At 40.2% G+C, this 14,660-nt stretch overlaps 1 protein-coding gene across 2 annotated transcripts in view; it reads left to right on the plus strand.

Moving 5' to 3' along the window:
- Positions 1 to 3,602: 3,602 nt before the first annotated feature.
- The window catches only part of TMIGD1 (transmembrane and immunoglobulin domain containing 1), a 13,018-nt gene continuing 1,960 nt past the window's right edge, over positions 3,603 to 14,660 (plus strand). Inside the window, exons 1-4 of one of the 2 annotated variants that reach the window (XM_019739440.2) lie at positions 3,603 to 3,663; positions 5,410 to 5,516; positions 7,358 to 7,636; positions 10,921 to 11,199. In XM_019739440.2, the coding sequence (XP_019594999.1) occupies positions 5,435 to 5,516; positions 7,358 to 7,636; positions 10,921 to 11,199 (640 nt within the window). In that variant the 5' untranslated portion in view covers positions 3,603 to 3,663; positions 5,410 to 5,434. The remainder of the gene's footprint in view (positions 3,664 to 5,409; positions 5,517 to 7,357; positions 7,637 to 10,920; positions 11,200 to 14,660) is intronic. The other variant, XM_074320138.1, reaches the window with a different exon arrangement.

Genomic DNA, 14,660 nt, shown 5'->3' on the forward strand with positions numbered 1-14,660 from the left:
ATAGGGCGTTCATACCACTATATTCTCGATGGCGGCTGGGTTGGAGACACAGGAAGCAGGAGTCACACGTTCCACAACCTACCGTCCACTCCTCTGCCAACCAACCTCACTTGCTAACTGCAACCCGCCATCCACTTCTCTGCCAACCAACAACCAACCCCCTAGCATAGTCACGGCAGTTATATCAGTGGCTAATGGCTAACTGGTTACAGCTGATGGCCAACTAGTTACAACTGATGTCCATCTACCACCCGAGCCAGCACCTTTCCATGTGAGGCCGAGAGCCTGGAAACTGCTCACTGGGACTCTGTCTCCACACAGCCCCTTAGGCTTTTCCTGCATTCTGGTTGCTTGTTTCCCTCTCCTGTTCTTCATTCCCATATAACAGGAAGTACTGTGAGTCTGTCTGCCACAGAGCAGCCCTGTGTGTGCATTCTCTTCTGGGGCAGAGCACCCAACTTGCACCTGTAATTCACCTCTGAGTGGGCATCCTTCCCCTTCCTTCCTTGTTTCCTTCCTTCCTTGTTTCCTTCCTTCCTTCCTTCCTTCCTTCCTTCCTTCCTTCCTTCCTTCCTTCCTTCCTTCCTTCCTTCCACTCTTTCTTGAGTACCCACCACGTACTAGGCACTTCCCCTTAGCTGATGGGGCTTCCACCTTCAATACCCTCATCAATGCTTAGTCCCATGGTTCTCAAAATGAGATTCCTGGACCTCTGTATCAGTCACCTGGTAGGTTGTTAAAGATGAGATTCCTGAGTCTCATCAGAACTGATAAAGGAAAGGTGTCTGGCAACTTCCCCCGGTGCTTCTTATGCTCACCTAAATCAGGAGGCCACGGCTGCCAGTTCTTGGATCCCCTTCTCTGTCCAGAAGTGCACGCACCTGTTGTGGAACAAATTGGTTTCTACTCTCAGGAATTTCCAGATTTGAGGCTGCCTTTCTTCTCTCCCTCTGCACCTGAGTTACTTGTGGAAGATGTGACATATTGGACTCTGTTAATACTCCAACCAGCCAACCTACTGAGGTTTAATGGTTAACTGCTAGGCTTAGCTACTTATGGTGAAATGGTTTCCCCTCTCTATCAGGTCTAGGAAAGAGAACTGTTCCAGGGACAACTTACACGACCTTGGACAAATCTTGTCACTTCTTTGATTCTCCAGAAGGGGCGCCATGGTACCATTTTAAACATCTGAAAGCCCTCCCCAGCACCAAGTACACTCTACCTGGCTCCTGACCATCATTGACTTTCCCCCTCTAGAATGTAAGACCCTTAAAGACCAGGAGCTTTGTTTTTCTCTGTGTATCTCCCAGGAGACTCAATCATTGTTGTGGGATTCAGGGGGAACCATTCATTTTGTAGAAATTATAGATGTGTATAAAACAATTGTATACAGATGGCAGTAGACTAAGTCTTTTAGCAGTTCATGATAAAGACAGCATATTGGCTTGGATGGCACTGGTATCCCCAATGCTTAGCATATGGATACTCAATAAAAACTGCTACTTTCCTCTAATATTTTAATTATGAAAATGTCAAATGTACAGAACAGTTGAAAGACTAGTATAATCACTATGTAACCTTATCTAGAGTCTAGATTCAGTAAGTGTTAATATTTTGCTATATTTGCTTTGTGCATGTGTGTATTTATTTATTTTTGCTGGATCATTTGAAAGTTAGTTGCAATCATTGTGACACTTAACCCACAAATATTCTAGCAGGCATCTCCTAAGAATAACGACACTCTCCTATGTAACTGCAATGCCATTATCACACATAAGAAAAAATAACCATTATTTCCTAATATCATTTAATATCTAGTTGTAGAAGGGGATGTTGGTGCCCTACCCACTTTCCTTTGGCTGGTCTAGAGGTCACCTGTAAAGAGTCCCTAGATACCGTGTTTCCCTGAAAATAAGACCTAGCCAAACCATCAGTTCTAATGCGTCTTTTGGAGCAAAAATTAATATAAGACCCGGTCTTATTTTACTATAAGACCGGGTCTTACATAATAATATAATATAATGTAATGTAATATAATACCGGGTCTTATATTAATTTTTGTTCCAAAAGACGCATTACAGCTGATGGTCCAGCTAGGTCTTATTTTCGGGGAAACACAGTAGCAGGTGATTTCCTGAGTGTCTTTGCTAAACATTCATTGCTGGACAGAGACAGTGCACTCTGCCCTCACAGGGCAGGTGGGCTGGAGGTGCTGGGGAGTCAACACTCCAAGAGTGTCCCTGAACCAGTGATGGAGAGAAGTTGGATAAATACCCAAGCTTCCTTCTACCTCCAGAGTTGATTCTGAGGTGTGTTCCACAGAGCTTGTCAAAAGGTCCCCAGTGAAGTTGCCCACAGCAGTAATCTGTTCAGTGTCACACCCTTTGCTGGTTTTCCTCCCTTCCCTCTATCTCTCCTTTACTGTGCTTCCTGAGATGCCCTTTAAATAAACTACTTGCAGCCAAAGCTGTGTCTTAGGGTCAGCTTTGGAGGGACCCAGAACCAAGACCTCAATTCATTGCTGAATTCATTTAAAAATGACACTAGTAAAACACCCTGCTGTTAGAACCCTAGAGAAGCAAACTCAAAACCTGCTCAAATGGTGCTTGCCACCCAGCTGACAGGACCTGCTCTCAGTTATGATTCTTACTGGGACAATGAATGCTATCGTGAGGCGTGTTTATTTATTATACCCTTCCCAGCCTACGTTAATAACAACAATAGCTACGGCTTATTAAAAGCTTGCTGTGTGGCTGCTTCACATGCTTTATCTCATTTAATCCTCACAATGACTTTGTAGGGAGGGCACTATTATTTTCCCCATTGTATTGACCAAAAACCTGAGGCTCACAGAGGTGAAATAACTTTCCCAGCTCACAGCTAGGAAGAGACAGACCCCTGGCATGCTTAACCAATGTGCTCAAATGTGCAGATAACCGTACATATTATTTCATTGTAGTCTAGTATAAATGGGAACAATAGTACTTGCCAGATAAAATTCACATTGTAACAACACCATCAACATATGTATGTTTTAACCAATAAGAAAAAAATAGTTCTCCTCAAGTGCTAATTCTTAAAAGTGCAATGGAAGGATTCCCCAGTCAGGTGAGAATCTCCGAGGAACAAAACCGTCCCTGCCCTGGCCGGCTCAGTACAACTTACACAGTGGGTTTCGATCACTAGCGGTGAGTCAGATTTTTCCAGCACTATTTAAATTGTGCGAATCTCCTAACGTTTTGGCTGCTGTGAAAATCAAACCTGTCCTCAGACTAGCCCCCATCACAATTCTCAGGCTGTCAGATTATCAAAGCAGTCATCTCATTTGAGCATGACAGTGTTCAGTGAGATGAGCTACCAATTTTTGCGTAAGGTCAGGCTGTCTTGGAACAATTACATTTCTGTTAGTAATATCTGGCCCCACCTAGTAACTTGGGTACACATAAACACGTAGAACTTAAGAAGATGTCTTCCCTAATTACTGTCTTCTCTAAGAATCCATAACCAGAAACAGACTTTGAACCCAATTTAATTATTGACTTGACCTTACTGTCATAAAGTATTCTAATTCGAGTATTATAAAGATGGTAACAGGGAAAAGATTCAGGGTTCTCAGACGGAGGAGCAATTGGCCAAGGAAGTCAGCTTTTCAGAGCTCGGCCGGTAAGTGGTAAGACCTATGTAGAAAGTAGAGCGTCAAGAAAACTAAAAACAAGTCAAGGGAGGGAAATTCATTTTGAAAAGTTGCAGTCTTGGTGGATGGAAGCGAAGGGGAGACGTCAATATTTCTTCTTAATAGGGTAGCATGAGGTCTGCCAAGAAGCCCATACTTTCAGTTTTTAGTGGACAATGCTTGAGAAAACTCTATTAATGACCAAATTCTGAAATTATCACTGTTACAATGCTGTGACAGAAATCTCTTTGGCAAAATTTTTAAATTACAAAACAATCAATATTAGTACTCATTGCATCTGATTGAAAGATTGATGCAAGCTTGCCAGCCAGAAAGGGTGAGCCTGGCGGGAACGAAACTGGCTCCTGTCAGGACAGGCCTGGGATGGGAAGAGGCAGAGCTGGCTTGAAGAAGTCATCGGTCTGTCTCAGTTCTTGAAGGTTAATATAAAACTCCAAGTTGCGAAGGTCTGAGGAGTGGCCAGGGACTGAAAAGGATTAACAGCCACTTCTTAAAGGAAGAGACTATTAATCTAGGCAGTAGGGTGGGAAAGACGATGGCCTTGAGAGTCCTAGGTTCAAATTAGCCCTGACATTTACTGTCTCTGGGATCTTGGGCAAATTATATAATCTCTCTAAACCTTTAGAAATGACCTCATGAGGTTGTTAGGGGCTTAAATGAGAGTTAAATAATATGTGTAGAGTGTTTAACACAGTGTCTGTTGCATTGAGAGCATTCCACGTGTGTTTCTACTTTATTCGTAGTAGTACTCTTGAAAGGAAGTAATAAATACTTGCTTTTCCTAGATGGAAATGCAGAATATTTTAGGAAGAAGAATGGCAGCAGCAAAGCACAGAAGAAGGGAGTAAAGGGGACTTTGTTATTTATTATTTTTAGTCCAGAGTAGGTCAAGGGGAAGGAGTACTGCGAGCCGGACAGTAGTGGAAGGATGGGGAAAAGCGGAGATTGATATGGTTTAAGACTAGAGGCTACATTGCGACTGTTTCCTAGGGTACAAATCATTTGAATCTATGGGATTTGGAATAGTCTCAAAAACTCTCTATTACCAGAGAGCAACTTGACAAAAATGACCCAAGAGAGGCTTTCAAAACAAGATTTATTTTGTTCAGTAGGGACCATCTGAGAATGAAGCGAGTTTCATTTCTCTTTCTGTTACCGTGTTTTCCCAAAAATAAGATCTAGCCGTACTATCAGCTCTAAAGCGTCTTTTAGAGCAAAAATTAATATAAGACCTGGTATTATATTATATTATATTATATTATATTATATTACATTACATTACATTATATTATATAAGACCCAGTCTTATATTATATTAAAATAAGATCAAGTCGTATATTAATTTTTGCTCCAAAAGACGCATTAGAACTGATGGTCTGGCTAAGTCTTATTTTCAGGGAAACACGGTAAAATGACATTCTCAATTTTTTCTGGGGAAGGCTGGCTTTATCTTCCCTGGGACTGCCCTATAGCTGCCCTATATTTTATAGCTTATGTCTTTGTGGATTTCTTTTTGCTATCTTAATAAAAAATCCTTAATACTAAAAGTACTTTGAATTTAAGTAATCAGACAGGCTTGTTTAAAAACTAGAAATAGTACCATTATAACTGGGATGACTGATCTGGGACCTCATTTTAAGTGCATAATAGACAAAGGGAGGTTCATAAACTCAGTGTAGACCAAAGAACAGAAACAACTGCACTTTTCCCCCCAGCAGATCCAACTTGAACTCGTTAAAGATGGCATGGAAGAGTAGTGGCCTAATGCAAACATGCAGATTTCTTCTCTTAGTGATTTTATTTCTGCCACGTGAGATGACCAGTAAGTTCACATTCTTTTTGTCCTCTTTTCTATGTTGGAATTGTATTGTGATTTTTTTTTTAAATTTTATGAAATTAAATTTTTATTTTATTAAATTGGGGTGACATTGATTAATACAGTGTACAATTCTATAATACATCATCCATATATTGCATTGTGTTTACCACTCAGAGTCAAATCTCCTTTCCTCACCATATATTTGACCCCCTTTTACCCTTTTCTACCTCCCCTCCATCTCCTTTCTCTCTGGTAACCACCAGACTATTTTAAATAAAGAAAAATTTCAGATTAAAAAAATGATCAGTGGTCATTGGGAAAATCCAAAATCCAAACTGGAATGACTACAGACTTGGTACAGCTTGGAGTACAGGAGTCAGATAATATACTAAAAAATTAAACGAAAAAATATTTTTATGGTTCTGATATTATAAGCAGGGTAAAGTATTCTATTCTCTCCAAAGCCACAGTCAAAATTCTCCTACATTTTAATGCATTTTATTACTAATCATATCCAAATAATCTTCTGCTGTTTATCTGAACATACCACTAACATGAAAATCTTTCCTGCATTTGCTCCTCACCCCAATCTGAAAGTAATAGCTTCCTCCCCCCATGATTTAAAAAGTAATACATAGTCATTGTAAATTAAATTAGGAAATATAAAAAAAGAATAAAGAAGAATAAAAATCCCTCCAAATGCCATCATCCAAAGATAACCACTCAACGTTTTTGGTGTATATTCTTCCAGATTAAAAAAATACTAGGCAGCCATCTCATTATTTTTTCCAGATTACACTTTTTAAAGTAAAAGTTAATGTGTTTATAGACTATATTAATGATGTTATGTAGGGGCAATTTGTGGCAGCAAAAGTCATTTTTAGCTTTTGTTACTTGCTTTTGAACTTGGAAAGTAAAAACTGAAAGTCAGATTTGTTACTATACAACGAATATATGTATTTCTAAAAATCAGAGATGAAAACAAGCTAGTATATATCCTGATCACCCACCCCACAATGATTTGTCTACCTCACAAACCACAGCTGTTTAAACAGCTTTTTATTTTTCTGCAAAAACAATATTAAGACATCAGAACTGCAAGACCAAATCCGATTATCTAATCAGAATTGTTTGCCCATATGCATATTCAATTTTGATATATTTATAGTAATATTAGAAATGTAACTTACATTCTGCCTATTTATCTAATATTATGTCTTAAATATTTTTCCATTTTGCTATATTCCTTTTTCCTTTGTATTTCCCCACTCCCACCCCCTTACTTTGCTACTTCCAACCCCTTGACATAAACAAATTAAGTCTGGTAAGTATTTCTGCACTTTTTTCTCTATTTTTATCAATATTATTCCACATAGAATTTTTCTGAACACTTTTCCTGATAAGTGTACGTGTGTGTGTGTGAGTGTGTGTGTAAATGGGATAATTCTGTACATACTATTTTCTAAGCCCGCAGTTTTCCAATTTCACTGCACGTTAGAATTGCCTGGGGCTTTTAGAAAACACAATGCTTAGGTTGTAGTCATATCAATTAATAAGAATGGTTGGGGATGGGAGCAAGGCATCAGTAAGTTTTTTAAGACCCCCAGGTGATCCCAATGTGCAGCAAAATTTGGTAACCATCATTTTAACCTTTTCCTTTTTTTTTTAGTCAGTAATATATTATGGATCTTTTTCCTTATAAAAGTGTAGAGGTCAATATGACTTTTTAATTGTTGCAGAGTATTTCATTATCCTCATGTAACATAAATCTATTTAACCAATCCCTTGTTGATGGCCATTTAGATTGTTCACTCTATCTTAATAATTTCTTCCTGTACTCCCAGGTTCTGTTTTAACTGTGAATGGTAAAACTGAGAACTATATTCTAAACACTCATCTTGGCTTTCAAGAATCTCTGAGATGTGCTGTTCAAAACCACACCAGAGAGGAAGAACTTCTCTGGTACCGAGAAGAGGGGACCGTGGATTTGAAATCTGGAAATAAAATCAATTCCAGCTCCGTCTGTGTCTCTTCCATCAGTGAAAATGACAATGGAGTCACTTTTACCTGCAAGCTGCAAAGGGATCAGTTGGTGTCCGTCTCAGTGGTGCTGAATGTCACTTGTGAGTAAAAGGGGGGAGGAGGAACTTCTGGTTAGTCTGTGTTGTCTGTATTACATTAAGGGGTAGTTGAAATCTGGGTCTAAAAAGTGTATGCATTTTAACATTTGCCTGATACTGCCAAGTTGCCCTATTTATGCTCCCACAACAAAGCATGAGGGTGCCTGTTTCCCCACACCCTCCTAAGCACTGAGTTTGAAATCTGCCAGCCTGATATGAAATTGTATTTTCATTTTCCAAATTGAGAACGAGGGTCTTCACCTTTTCATAAATGTATTGGCCGTTCATGTTTGAAATCCAAAAAGATAAAGCTCTTTGATGGCTGGGTTCTAGAAATTGGTAACCCCCTGGTGGAATTCTATGGAGTTAGGGATCCTTCAAAGGATATTATATAGGTGATCATGGTTTGGGTGGAAAGCTGGTTCTACATGAGGGTGGTGTGAATGGTGTGATGAGGGGCGATGTGGGATAGGGTGATGATGTGATATGATTTGGTAGAAAGAGCTCTGGACTCGAGCTCAGCAAACTTTTCTGTGAAAAATTAATACCATTGGTTCTGAGATAACAGCGTAGAGAAAATGCCAAGGAATCTAGTTCTGGAAAATACTGGCATCCTGCAGCTTGAGTTTCCAGAGTGAATCATTTGCTTGTTCTGAGCAAAGGAGTTTTGTTTTTCATTGTCTATGAATTAATAAAATGTGATTTTTAGCAAGCTTCCTCCTGCCTACTTTGATAGAATCTAAGACTATCAGGGGAACCACTGAAGCCTTGTAATCCTTAAAAAATGACAGATGAGGAAACTGAGGCTCATACTAAGGGCTCGAATTATCACAGCTGCAGCTAGTAGAAACAGAACACAAATCCCCAGGTTCCTTACCTTCCTAAGGGAAGCAGGGCAGAAATGCCAATAAGATGATTTGGTGGCTTTAAAAAATGATTTTCAGTTTTCTAGCCTGAATTCACATTTAATATCATCTTTCCTTTGTATTTCCTTTGTATTTCCCCACTCCCACCCCCTTACTTTTTTTTAAATATACCTTCTAAATATTGTTGCTAAGCACATAAACAAAAACCAAACAGTTAGTGATTCATAGGGACAATAACTGACATAAACTCAGGAATTGATCAATCAAAATGAGCTCATAAAAATTGACAAGAATAGCACGTTAAATCCTGAGAAAGTGTTATTATTGTTAGAAGTAGCAGTTAATAACACACTATTTGGGGGAGTGTGTGCAGAAACAGTTTCTTTTGTATGTTGTTGCTGAAAGTATAAATTGAGATCACCTCTTTTGCAATACCTATCAAAATTTAAAGTGTGCCTACTCTATGACCCAGCATTCCTATTTCTAGATGTTAACTGTGGAGAAACACATGCCCATGTGCTTAAAGAGACTTATACAAGGAATGTTTATCGAAGCATCATTTAACATTTCAAAAATGAAAACACCTAATGCCCACCAAAATGATTAAAGAGTCATGTATTATACATATTACATATAATTACATATATATAATTATCATATGACTACAGCACTATAAAAGCAATGAGCCATATCTCTGTGATTCAATATAGATATATCTCAAAAACAACCAAGTAATTGAGAGAATGAAGTCTTTTATGTAAACCCTTCTCACACTCCTAAAACAATACGATATATTTCCTGTAGGTACATTATATGTGTAAAAAAACTATTTAAAAACAAAAGATCTGCAAGGATTTACATCAAACTCATAGCAGTGGGTATCTCTGGGGAGCCAGGAAATGACGAGTCAAGAAGGACCTCAACTGTATCTGAAATGTACTGATTTTTTAAAAATGGAATACGCCGGTATAATTGATATGCATAAAAATAGTTAAATAAAAAGAAATAACTAATAGGACCTGTGGAATTGGTGGAACTGGTATATTTGGTAATTATGTTCTTCATTCTAGCAGCTTCCTACATATCTGAATACCACATAAAATCCTCGGATTTAGATACGAAATTCAAGCTCGTTCCAAAGAGCAACAAAATGTCATTCTGAGAGTTATTAATAGCACATCCTACTCAGGGTCTAATTATTCAGTGAGCAGATTATACAAGCTCCTGTCTTCTTCCTTCTCTACCTTTAATCTCTCTCCTATTGCCCACTTCTCAAGCATTTTATTACTCTTCTACGCCTTGGCCAGAAAATGCAAATAGAGGAGAAGAGAGAGACAGCTCAGCCATTTCTCCCCCTAGATGTTGGAAAGCCTTCGTGGGGACGAGGGTTGGAATTATCTGTGAAGATAAATGTGTTCAACTATCTATGGGTCTACAACTGCCCTTACCATGGAGGGAGTAAGGAATTGCTCACACTGAGGGATGAGAGGGACTCAGAAAGTCACACTCCCCTTCCATAGATGCCAGAGTTGCCTCGATTGGAACACCTAGAAGGAGGACATTATTTCTAGAGGATCACTGAGGAAATGCAATATGTGTGTGGGGCAAATGTGCTTAGATAAAATGGAAAAATAGAGAGTGTGACAAGCTCTTAAAACCACCACCACCATCACCACCACCACCACCACCATGATAATAATATTACTAACTAGCACTGTTGTAAATTCTTTACAGGCATTGTCTCATTTAATCTTCACAGCAACTCATGAGGTGGCTATTATCCCACTTTTTAGACAAGGAAACTGAGCAGTTACTTAGCAGTTAAGTAAATTTCTCAAGGTCACAATAAGGGATATAGATGGAATTAGGGCTAACTGCAATGTCTGCTATCTTAATATCATACTGTTTTCTCCAACCCTAGCCCAGATTGGTTTATCATATTAACTATCAGAGTAGATACAAGGCTTATACTCTTGGGCAGTATTACAAATTGTCTACTTGGCACAGATTCATTATTATTTAGATTTGTTTCATGGTTTGTCTTCTCCACCATATTAAAAGTCCTATGAGGTTTGGGGCGGCTGGTTAGGTCAGTTGGTTAGAGCGTGGTGCTAATAACACCAAGGTTGACGGTTCGATCCCCGCAGGGGCAACTGCGAGCTGTGCCCTCCTTAAAAAAGAAAAAAAGAAAAGGAAAGAAAAATAAGGAAAAAGCTCTATGAGGTTTGGAACTGGATGCATGTTACTTAGCATTGTATCCTCAATTCCTAGCCCAGTGCTTGGCATACAGTAGGTACTCAATACATTTTTGTCAAATGAATGAATGAATGACTACATGAGATAGACTGAAGGAAGACCCCGAACACTGATGGTAAATGACTGCTTATCTGCTAATGAAACCTAAATTCTTGAGTCTTGCAGTTCCTCCTCTCCTAAGTGGAGATGAGTTCCAAACGGCTGAGGAAGGCAGTGATGTGAAGTTGGTTTGCAATGTGAAATCCAACCCCCAGGCTCAAATGCTGTGGTACAGAAACAACAGCATCCTGAATTTAGAGAAAAATCATCACGAAGTCCAACAGACAAGTGAGTCTCTTCAACTGTCAATCACGAAAGTCAAGAAATCTGACAACGGAACCTACCGCTGTTTTGCAAACTCACCTCTGAAAACAGAGACCAAAGACTTTCATCTCTTTGTCACAGGTAACTCTCTTTTTAAATAGTATCCAGCACAGCGCAAAACTCAGAATAGATGCTCAGTAAATATTTTTCATGACAACAAATGATGATGACAGTTATGATCAGCAGCGAGGATGGTCTTTGGAGAATTATCCCCCTTAGTTTTCCACTAAGAATTTTAGTCCTTCCTTTTATGGGAATTGTGCCCATTATATATAGATAGGACACTACTTTTTGAGCAAAAGTCCTTTTCTAGAACCATGTAGGAGAAGACGATTCTGGTTGGCTTTTAGGGAGTATTTCCATGAATTCTCCTGGGCAACAAGGTTTGTAAGAACTGGACTTTTGAGTTCACAGCCTGATGACAGACGGAGGGCAGGAACACATAAAGAAAAAAGATACTGACTAGATAGGAAAATGGATCTCTAAAATCACTCCTAACTCTAAAACTGTAACCTATAGGCCAATCAGAAGAGGGAGTGGGGGAAAATGGAAGGTAAAAGCCCTTATCTTGGCTTCATGCTACACCTACTCAGGTTTATCACCCCCACAATACAAGGAACAAATGAAGCTCCAAGTGTTTGTCCCTCCCCATGTTTCGTGTTCATGCAAAAAGAGAAAGGCGAGATACCTGGTGTAGCAGATGCAGACAATGCTCGCACACACATATCCTGGTCTGGGGCCATGAAGGTAGGAAGAGCCAAACAAGCTGAGGCTCCTGTATCTTATTAGAACATCATTCACTTTGTCATTTGCCTCCCTGTGCCCACTTGTTGCCTTTCTTGCCAGTTCCCTGGAGGCTAACTGAACCCCTGCCAGAAGTGTTAGACTGATGTGGCCATAGGGCTTCTTATTTCCTCCCCCTAATGGGGATCTGACCACGAGAGCTGCTGAGGTGGAATGCCCATTCCTGTGGTTATTGGTGTGTTCAGTAATTTGTCCTGCAGAACAGTGATGGTATGCCCAGGGGCTATCTGCTTTAAAAACCACACACACAAATAACCTAAGTACTCATGGGGTCAGAAGTAGTCGAAGGGGCACCATATTGAAATCTGTGGCTATTCACTTCCCCCAGGACCACAGAAGCATAGTTGGTGGGGGGGGCCTCGGGTCATGCCATTCTAACTCATTATACAGACCACATGCAGAGGCGGGGAATTGCAACATCCCTCTTAGTTCAGATGGAATCATAATTGCTCTATGTCACATAAAAAAAAAAAAAGTATACAGCTTGTGTGGCAAGCAGGATGCCAGCTTGACAAATTGGCTTTCAGGTGGGCAGAATCCTGTTTGGGGTGGAGCTCTTCCAAACCAACTTGTTTTTCTTATTTCATCCTGCTTTATTACTTCCCTGGTGGTTGGCAGCCTGAGCGGCATAAGCATGGGGCTGCTGGTGGTCAGGCTGAATGCCACGTTTGCCTCTCTCACCTTCACCGCTCAGTGGGGAAGTTTCTAAATGAGGCCATGCAAAGCTGGAAATGACATCAAGGGTCTTTTCTTGAGCATAAGATTTTTAGCCCATGTACTGGGATTATTGTACCATAAGGAACATGGGGGAAAAATACCAGGTCTGGTTACAAACAAGAGAGTAAAACAGGGCAAGGGGAGAGATGCAGTTACACTTGCCAAATTTCAACAGAAACTTGGAATCCAAAGTGAGCCGATGGGTCAGGCAATTTATTTCAGCTTGTTTATGGAGTGAAAACTGTCCCACGTGGCTTCATTTTATGGAGCTCGGTAAGACGATTCCAATTTGTGACTGAATTCTGATTTCTTGTCCTAATTATCCCACAGTTGCTCCCCCTTCATTTTGACATCTTTCATTCGCCCTGCAAATAGAGAGGGTCCCCTGTAAGGTGAAGCCCTTTGGTATGTCCCAGGGTTTGCAATTATGGGCCAGGGCTTATGATAAGGCCCAGGCCCGCGGAGCAGAGTTTCTCTAGAAGGTTAATGCAGCCCACACCCTCATGAGAATAATTTTTAGCAACAACCAAAAGGGAGCAAGAGTAACGGATGCTTAATCCATTTATTAGACCCCCCAAAATGATCCTAAGCAGGAACTGGACAGAAGAGGAGAAGAAAACAATTAGAAGGTAATTGGTTAATGCATCATACAACTATGGACGGATAAAACCTATATCATAATCTTGAGACATACAGCGATTGGGCTTTAAAATTAGATGTATCTAAAGTCTCCTCTTTCCCCTCCTCCCCGCCTTTCACGCCTCATATACTCTCTGTGTCCTTTATATTATTTACCTCAATCGATAGTTTTTGTTTGTTCAGTATCTGTCTTCCCCACTGGAATATGAGCTCCACGAAGGCAGGAGCCTTCCTTGTCTGCTCTGTTTTTTTGCCAGGGCGAGCATTGCACCTAACACACAGTAGTCATTCAGTAAATATTTGTTGACTATATATTTTCCTCCACAAACTCAATTGTACAATAAAGAGGACACTCTTGATTTTCTATACATTCCTAAAATTTTATCCGAACCATAATTGGAGCCCCTTGCCCTCCTAGGGTGGCAACAGAACCCAGGGGCTTAGACAGGGCCGTTTAAGTACCTTTTTGACCCTAAGCACTCTTAATTTTTGAAAATTTCATCCCCTATCCTATCAAACATAGTAAAATGAAGCACATTAAATACACTTTTCTGCTGTAAAATTTTGAAAGGATTTTTATAATGTACATACATTCTGTTATAAATTATTCATGTGATTCTTAAGGTTTAAACATTATTATTTAACAGTGAGTTATAGTGGACACACAGTTACATTTTACAGATGTTTAAACATTTATCAATATTGATTAGTGTCACTTTTTCTTGTTTCGGAGCCAATACTTTTTTTTCAGGTCGCAATTATTTTCAAAGGCTCTTGGAAAGCGTGCGATCACAGGCACCTGTGCCCGTCATGCCTGATGAGCAAAATAGCTCTGAGCTTCCCGGATGTAAGAAAACAAGGACACTTTCATTTCCGGGCTGTCATGGTTGCTGCTGAGCTCTTCCTAGTGCAAGTTAGAAGTAAACTCTCTATTCCTCCCTGTCATTTAGAGAGGTATAACAATCTAGGCAAGGGTCGGCAAGGCTGGTGCTTAAAGCACTTCTTCCCTAGGGGCACTGTGCAGCCGCCTTACATAACATCTTGTCACCTGCTTGGGGCAGATGACAGTACAGCTACAAGGGCCCCCACTGCTCCTGGGGCCCACAGACCCCTCTCCCCTCAGTCCAGCCAGCTCTTCACCTTTCCACTTTTTTCTCTTAAAGCTTTCCTCCCTCTCTTTCCCCCTCTGGAACGCCTCCCGCTATCTTTCGGGCTTTTCAAACAGCAGGAAAAACCATTGAGTTCCTCTTACTTCTGCTTTCCGCGTGGCATAAAATGGTCTGACGACCTGCTTTGGGGCAGTTACTCATACGACCGTAAATGATCCTTCCACAAAGGAATGGATTTGCAACCTGTCTCTGCCAGTTACTAGTTCTGTGACT

This window comes from Rhinolophus sinicus, linkage group LG15 (assembly GCF_036562045.2).
Source record: "Rhinolophus sinicus isolate RSC01 linkage group LG15, ASM3656204v1, whole genome shotgun sequence".
Lineage (NCBI taxonomy): Eukaryota > Metazoa > Chordata > Mammalia > Chiroptera > Rhinolophidae > Rhinolophus > Rhinolophus sinicus.